The 7879-nt window shown below is 48.8% G+C and overlaps 1 protein-coding gene across 1 annotated transcript; it reads left to right on the top strand.

The window, feature by feature from the left end:
• Nucleotides 1-5184: 5184 nt before the first annotated feature.
• On the top strand, nucleotides 5185-5629 carry Pmar_PMAR008913 (60S ribosomal protein L30, putative; the record flags this gene model as incomplete). Its single annotated transcript, XM_002786741.1, has 3 exons — nucleotides 5185-5202; nucleotides 5243-5359; nucleotides 5408-5629. The coding sequence occupies 3 exons, from the start codon at nucleotides 5185-5187 to the stop codon at nucleotides 5627-5629; spliced, it is 357 nt and encodes a 118-aa protein (XP_002786787.1).
• Nucleotides 5630-7879: the final 2250 nt, after the last annotated feature.

Below are 7879 nucleotides of genomic sequence, written 5' to 3' on the forward strand. Positions count from 1 at the left end.
CAGAATTCCCCACGCACTACCCTCACGGGTAACTGTTGCCCTCCTTGCAAGACCAACGAGAACGATGGCGATGATGATAAGGCCGGAGTGATATACAATCCGAAGCCTCGCCATAGGCAGGACTTCGGCACTCCGCGACAAGTCTTCTTTTCTTTACGCTTTCATCGTATTTTTCGGCTCATCTGTGAATCTCTGAGGAACATTCGGCGTCCATCATTTACTGCCTGAAGGACAGCAAGCGTCATAACTAGGCAGGTATGATGAACTGGGAATTAATATGACGACTTATACCGATGCTGTGTGCCCGAAACTCGAAGCCTGGATATTTTTCTGGCCCATGGTCTTCAGTTTTACCCAACGCAACGCACAGTGCCTGCACAACTCGCTGATGCAGATTGCTCACTAGAATACGACGAGGAGCCCAGAACCTCAGAAGTCTCCGAAAATAAGAGCAGGCGAGCATGTTTCCGCGAGGTTACTGTTCGACTCTTTGACTTTTCCTGGAGTTGGACATCGGGATCGTAGGAGTGCCTTCCTGTTCCATCAATGATGAGAGTGTATGAGTGTTAGAACGAGTAGAGCTTGGCCCCATGTAACGAGTGCTGCCTGTAGTCAACTGTCTTTTAGTGCAAGAGATGAGACCATCGGTCGACTGCCCATCATTGGCCCGACCACGAATCACGCCACAGCAGCTGAAGGCCAGTCTACACTCAAAGCAGATCCTCACAAAGTCTCCCGGACTTGGTCCAGAGTTCCTTATCCCGGAAGCTGCCAATGATATGCCAGAGGCTACGAACGACACCATAGGGAATGTCTCATGTAGCGTTACAGGAGTGGAATCAACGACGACGACGCCTGCGGCTGCGTGGACGAGTGAAGAGACAACAACAAGTTCGGGCGATCTTGGCGACCATGGATGTCTTGGGTGGGTAAGAAAGGCTACATGTAATTGGATTTCTTGATCGTAGCCAGCACGACCCAGACTCCGTTCCACCGCACGCAGCCGTCTTGGATGTCTGTAAAGAAGAGCCGGCTGCCACTCCTGATGGGTCCAACATGACACAGGGAACATCGATCTCCTTACAGAGTGAGCTGGTGCAGATCCTCGCAGGATCGAACTCTAGCCAAAGGTTGCCTGATGGCCAATCTGAGGGACATGGCTTCGAGGCAGGACCAACGAGAGCGAAAGACAGCACACAGTCGTTCATTCGAAGCGATGCAGCCATCAGAGTGAACGCCGTTCTTTTCGGCTGGTTTTTGGCGACATCGGTTCTATCATTAGCATTCCCTCCGAGGCGGTGGGCTCCCTCAAAGTGAGGGCAGACGAGAGAGAAAAAGTGGCGCAACTGCTGTCAGCGCCGTGGGTGCGGGCGACTAACAGCACTATCGATCGCGGGCGTGCTGGCGAATTTGGTGGGTACGCCAGGCAACAACCTCGAGCCGTCAGTGCATCTGGATTCGTAATGTATTGGCAGACGACGCGTTTGCACGGAAGCTCCTCGAGGCTAGAAAGGAAGGTGTGGCTGAATTGAGAGATGAGGAGGCGGTACGACAAGAGAAGGGAGCAAGCGTGATGGATCAAGCCGACGGCGATGACAGAAGTATATCTTGTGGGAACATCGGCTGCCGTCTTTTTCGAAGCGATATGCCAAACACCCAGTGGTTGCCTTGGCTGAACTTCCCTTCCCCGTCTTCAGTTCAATGGCAGCACTTGAGTAGCGTCGAAGAAGTTCTTCTTGCCGACCAGAACACCCCCGACGAGCCTCCAGTTCCCACCGTGTCCCTTGTTGACTCGTCACGAGGTAGGCTGAGTGGCGAGGACAGTGCAGATAGATTATTCGAAGGACTCTTTGACTATGTGGACGATTAACCAGTGACGATCGTTGTCGTTTAGATTATTCACAGTGTTCGAGTTAGAGTCTCAACTGATCAGAGTTGACGCAAGGTCGAGCCAACATAGAAACGCAACGCTAATACGAGCCGCCGACGAATGAGATGGTCCATTACTCAACAGCATAAGTGATCTCTTCAAACCTTCTCTAGAGCTTTGACCTGAGCGCACTCACGCCGTAAACTCGAGAGAAAAAACACCACTGCCTGGTAAATAGTTTGGCTACAAGCTCAACTCGGCAGTTATGACAAGTCTATGTAGCCGATAGTTGCTTCACGGCTAGAGCTGTTACCAGTCAATGGCTGGTCTACAGGTTTGATCTATCCCTTTCACTGAAAGGCTTTCAGGGTGAGGCCAAATCAGAACAAGTGATCGTGGGGAGTCCTACGCACTGAAAGTGATGATGGAAGATCAGTTGGAATTCTGAGGTGATGGATCCTCAGTGTCACCAATCACAGAGATTCTCAATCATTGGTTATCGCCATGCCCGCAGACACTGGAGAGAGGCGAGAATTTTGTCTCAGTCCTAGATGTAGCCTTGATGAGTCATTCGAGTATTACCCTTCGCGATTGAACCACTTTTCTAAGGTAATCATAAGATTGCCCTTATTGGTTATCCCAGATGACTAAATCAACGCAAAACCCGACATGGAATATAGGGTGATATATGTTACAAAGAAACCGAGGGATGGGTTCCGTAGCTCCAATCCCTCGAAGCGACAGTTCGTTGGCGATCGAGGATGGTGAACTCTAGTATTAGATGCAACAACAGTGTATCAATAGTACTGCTGATATCATCACCAACCGGCAACACCTTGAGGCTCCACAAATCTAGGCTTCGTATCTTCACAACCGTCGTGCTCGAACAACTTGGACAAAATACAAAGACGACATCGAGGAGTGACCCTGTAACTGGTGAGGGATGGCCGGCATGAGTCATGTCACATGACAGACTCTCTCGACATCTGACTGTGAAAATCCAGGACCTCATCATCAGCCCACGCTTGAAGAATCACCGTCATGAAACGCTTTGACGATACGTAAAGGGCCAAAGACAGTGACAGATAACCGTGTGGCTGGAAGTCGGAAAAAGGAATCCGGCGCTGAGACATGCACGATAGCGATAACTTTAAATGAGGTAGTTTACCATAGCCATATATCCTACGGCTTAATAGGCTTCATAAAGCTCATCATGCATACAAAGACCGTCTTATACAATCTTATACGAGATGTGACACATATAGCAGAATGACGAAACAGACAACGGGGCAGCAGACAGTAGTTAGTATGAGCTCACTGGCTCATTGTGTTGGAAGATAGATGACCCGACTAGACGAGATGATCATCATCATCAGAGAAAGAGAAGAAGTCGATGAGCGATCTCCATGGCCACGTATGGCTAGGTAATTCGATGATGATAGGCACGTTAGATTCCTTAACAACAGCCTTCATTACAGTATCAATATTACTTAGTGTACTTGTGCAAATTGCTGCTGCAGCAGTTACCTTATCCTTAGGCAGGCATGATAACACTCGTCGAAGGATCATCATACGATGACCAGGTGTTAACAGTAGAGTGAGCCATGGACTCGGCAGAAAGAGACATAACCGCGCTAACAGCAGTTGGAGACGATAGAGTTGGTGACGATGATGATGATGCTGATGTTGTCGAGTTCTCTCCAAAGAACAAGTCACTGCAATATGCCGCCACAATAGCAATTACAAAAATAGCTGTCGGGCTAGCAGCCATTTGTATACCCTCTACGTCGTCAGCTCGAGGCAGTTCTACCTGCCCAACATGAGCCATCACTTGCTCTGAATCTAACGAGTATGACGGCGCCTCAGGCGGAATATAGTGAAGAATGCCAGTAGCTGCCGTTCCAAGCCATCCTGATGCACATGTGATGATGCCCAGAATTACCGTTACTCTCACTAGCAACGATAGATGGGCCATATCGAACGTGTACTAAGAGGAATGCCGCCCTTTACCCTACCACAACGCAACACATATAGGATATTAATGGATACCTCCATGAGAATCGTCATGAATTATAAATAGCATACCAAGTACTAGACATCATTTTCTAGGAGAGCTTTTCACGTCGGCTTACGAGGCTCCGTCATGATGATACCCGCAAGTCGAGTTTGCAGTAGTCGAGCGTGATGATAACCAAACGATGCGGCACCAGCGGAAAGGACGCCCACATGTACATCTGCCTTCTCTGGATCACCGTATTGATCCGCATATTCCAACAATCCTTCCTCACACTCCTCCTCGCCGTCTGATTCCGTTCTCGGATTAGTAAGTGTAACGAAGAACCCAAAAGGCTCCAGTGAATGCCCCAAGTCCTCGCCTATATTTCTCATCCGATCACCGACAGACGGGCTAGAGCATGCGGTCGCAGGAGCAGTGGTGCCATCCTCGGTCGCGATTTCCCTTCCTATTCGAACAGCTACTTTAGTCTTCAATGACGAGTCTTGTCCGGGATCGGAGATACTGATGCAAAGACTGAATGCTGAGAGTGTGAAGCTCAGCCGTACCTTGCAGACATCATCCTGAGATCGTCAGCCACGCAGACGGATTCCGTGGTGGTGACCGACTCAATCAATGTTCCAGTTTCGTCGGTTCCGTTGGTATTTGATTCGGGACCGACTTCGGGGTGAGACCTGATGATCGACCGCCCGTCAAAGAAGGCCCGGATGCGAGAGAATAGGCGGACATCATCCCAAGTGATCAGCGTGACACCGTGGAAGCAACGAGTGCCTTGCTGTCAACGACTAGGCAAGAGCGCGATAGTGTTTAACACTGGAAGATACTGTGCTAGCCGCGGTTCGGCAATTACTGCTCACAACAGTACGCTAACAAGTACCATTAAGAAAACATCTGGCCCCTAAAATTACGCCGTATGGGCTTACTGAACGTTGCCAGAGTCAACAGTCTCGGCAGCAGCACGCTGATACGATGGAAGTGTTTCATCTCGGGTTGACTTATGGGCACTGGGGGGAGCACCAAGAGGGGGCTCCAGTCGGAGGCAAGGACAAATACGAGCAATGGAGAGCATCTCGCTGAGTAAATGCGAAAAGGCAAGATTGTATAAGTGCCTGTAAGCAATTTCGTTAAATCGATCGCGTGATCGATAGCTCTGGGAGAATCTCGCGCGAGCCCCTCACTAAACCTCCACAAGAACCCTTGCTGGTAATAACTGATTCCTTCGTATTGGTGTTGCTGCACCCTGTGGATGACACTATTATAAGATGTTCCTTTTCAGGAAGCACCCTGAAGCATCTCAATAATGGTGTCCAAGAAGCAGGTATGTCAGCAGACTCCAACTACGTGGTCTCTCTTATTAGAACAGTATCATCATTGCCCTTTCCCCTCAGACTAAAGCTCATGAGTCCGTTAACGCTGGGTTGCAGCTTGTTCTCAAGTCCGGCAAGTACACCATCGGCTGGAGGTCCACTATGAAGGTAGGAGTGTCGTTGCATCACCTATTTCGACTATTCCGGAGCCCTCAGGCCATCCGTTCCGGTAGCGCCAAGCTCGTCCTCGTGTCGAACAACTGTCCTGCTCTCCGTCGCTCCGAGATCGAGTACTACGCCATGCTCTCCAAGACTGGTGTCCATCACTACGTCGGTGACAACAACGCCCTCGGCACCGCCTGCCGTAGGTTCTACCGCGTTTCCTGCATGGCCGTTCTCGATGCCGGTGACTCTGATATTCTCACCGCTCTCGAGTAAAGGGGCCTTAGAGGGATGCTACTCTTAGTGGAGTTTCTTCGGGACGTGAGTGCTCATCTTGTGTCTAGTGCGGGTCAATTCGAAACTGCTTTTCAGGGAGTAAAAACTAACTCTTGTGGGTTTCCTGTTTTTCTGCATGAGGTTGTCGTGTCTCTAGTTAGGTTACCTGGGCTGTATAGTAATCCTAGGTTCAATACTAGAGTATCCGTTCACAGCTAGTTCGAGTCGTATCTTTCTGTAGGGTAGCGGCATACGGAGTCAAATGACCATCGTCCGATAGAATGAATAACGAAGTCGCTTCGCTAGCGTCTCCTGAGAGTAACGCCATATAGGCAAGTGCATAAGGCGAACGATCGTTGGTGCTCCGGCGACCATTCTATGGACATCCTAGGTCGGACTTTAACCGCTCTCTCACCATTTCAAGTAGCGTCTCGATGAGGAACTTGGGAGTGAAGCTCGTCTAGTTGGAGATAAACACAGTATGATCATCACTAGCTTCGGTAAGGTAACACTGTGCTTGGCGCGGATCTCGATGAAGGTCAGCGCTCTCGTCATGTGAGGCTGGTTTTATTTCGATGAGGAGAGCCACGTCATGGTGGGCGAACTACCGAGATCCATCCCACTGTTGCTACGTTCACCCTCGATCATCTAAAGGCTGTGATGCCCTTCTACTCCGAGGCATCAAGTGTGATATGAATTTGAACTTCATGTCGCACACGACGCCTCGTGTAGAAATTAAGATTTCCTTTGCCGAAAGTTCCAGCGTGGTCCTTCTGAAGAAGTTCGCATACCGGATCTTGCAAGTCCAACGGAACTTTCAGCGTAAACACAGCGCGCTCTTCAACGGGGCACTAGTATGCGCAACGCTCCGTTGAGTTTGCGTACCCTTTCCCGAGACAGCATGTCCTTCCATCCGGCGAGTTGCCGAGTGCCTGAGAGCCTATTTGAGCACATGATACCGCCTATGTAGAACTTGCTGCTAATAAGTTGGTAATTGAAGATGAACTTATCTGTGGACTTTTATGGCCCTATTGAGGATGCTGACAGGCTACCCTCCTCTAATCTCTTCGGAGATACGAGCATTCATCGTATTTGCGTTAGTGTCGATCAACACAAGTATTACTACACTGTTTCGAGTACTACCTAAATCAAAATCAAGTAGTAGACGCGACCCAGGGGAATGTGTGTGATGCGGATGGAACGCCGACGAAGGACGTCACCCATCATTCTTGAGTGACCCCTCTTCATGAGATCTCAACATTCACAACGTTGTTGGAATTGTTCCTGGGATCGCATTCACGGTGCCTTGGGGTCCCGAAGTTGGGAACAGGGTTAGATAGTCTCATCATAGTGCTGCAGCGTTCTTCGGATAGATGCTGCTCAGGTGTGACCGCGTTCATGCGCTCACCAGTCTACTTCCACTTCTTCTGAAGAGACGGAAACTTAATTTTATTATTTCAGCCTTGCTGATGTGTAGTTTACGACCCGTGAAGGTCGACCAGAATCCAGAGCTCCGAGTTTGTTGTATCTGCCAATCTTCGTAGACAACTCTATTATATCTGGTGACCAAATTGATTACCATGGAGTTGCGTATAACACACTTTTCTGACGAATGACAGCGCAAGAGTTGACTCCAACCATCACGATCATCTCGCCGTATCCGTGATGCTACATTAATCTATCAACTATCTTTCCGAGTAGAGTCTCGGACATTTCACTCGTGAAGTCATTGCCCTGGCAAACTGAATTCGTTCATAGTTATCAATAATTCCGTGATTTGACTGTTGACAATTCTTTCATATACTTCCGTGACCTGAATACGTCATTCTACTGAGTAAACTTCACTTGTTACAAGCTGCTCTATTCACGTTGCGTATCCTTAACAAGATAGTCTCGTCAGAAAGCATTGTTGGTACCTATAGTTTCGTAAGGAGAATTCGAGTGACTGTCCAAAGGGACTGAGAGATGCCTGCATCTGCGATTGCATTGTCATACGATATCCGAATAGGCATAATATGGATGAAGTTGAATCTACGAGAGATAATTGAATATCATATTTATCATGGTTTATGACGATAAGTTTACATCTACCGAAAAGGTTAAATTTCGGTACAACCAAGCCTGTGGGGACAGACGACGATTGTGGTAGATTTGCGTGTGCGTGCATAATTGTTGTGTGCCGCTCGAGCAGTTGATGTCTCCTCATTTCAGCAAGGTTTTCTTTGCTTTGACTTGTGTCTACAGTGAGTA

This window comes from Perkinsus marinus (genome assembly GCF_000006405.1).
Source record: "Perkinsus marinus ATCC 50983 genomic scaffold scf_1104296931260, whole genome shotgun sequence".
In the NCBI taxonomy this organism is placed as follows: Eukaryota; Perkinsozoa; order Perkinsida; family Perkinsidae; genus Perkinsus; species Perkinsus marinus.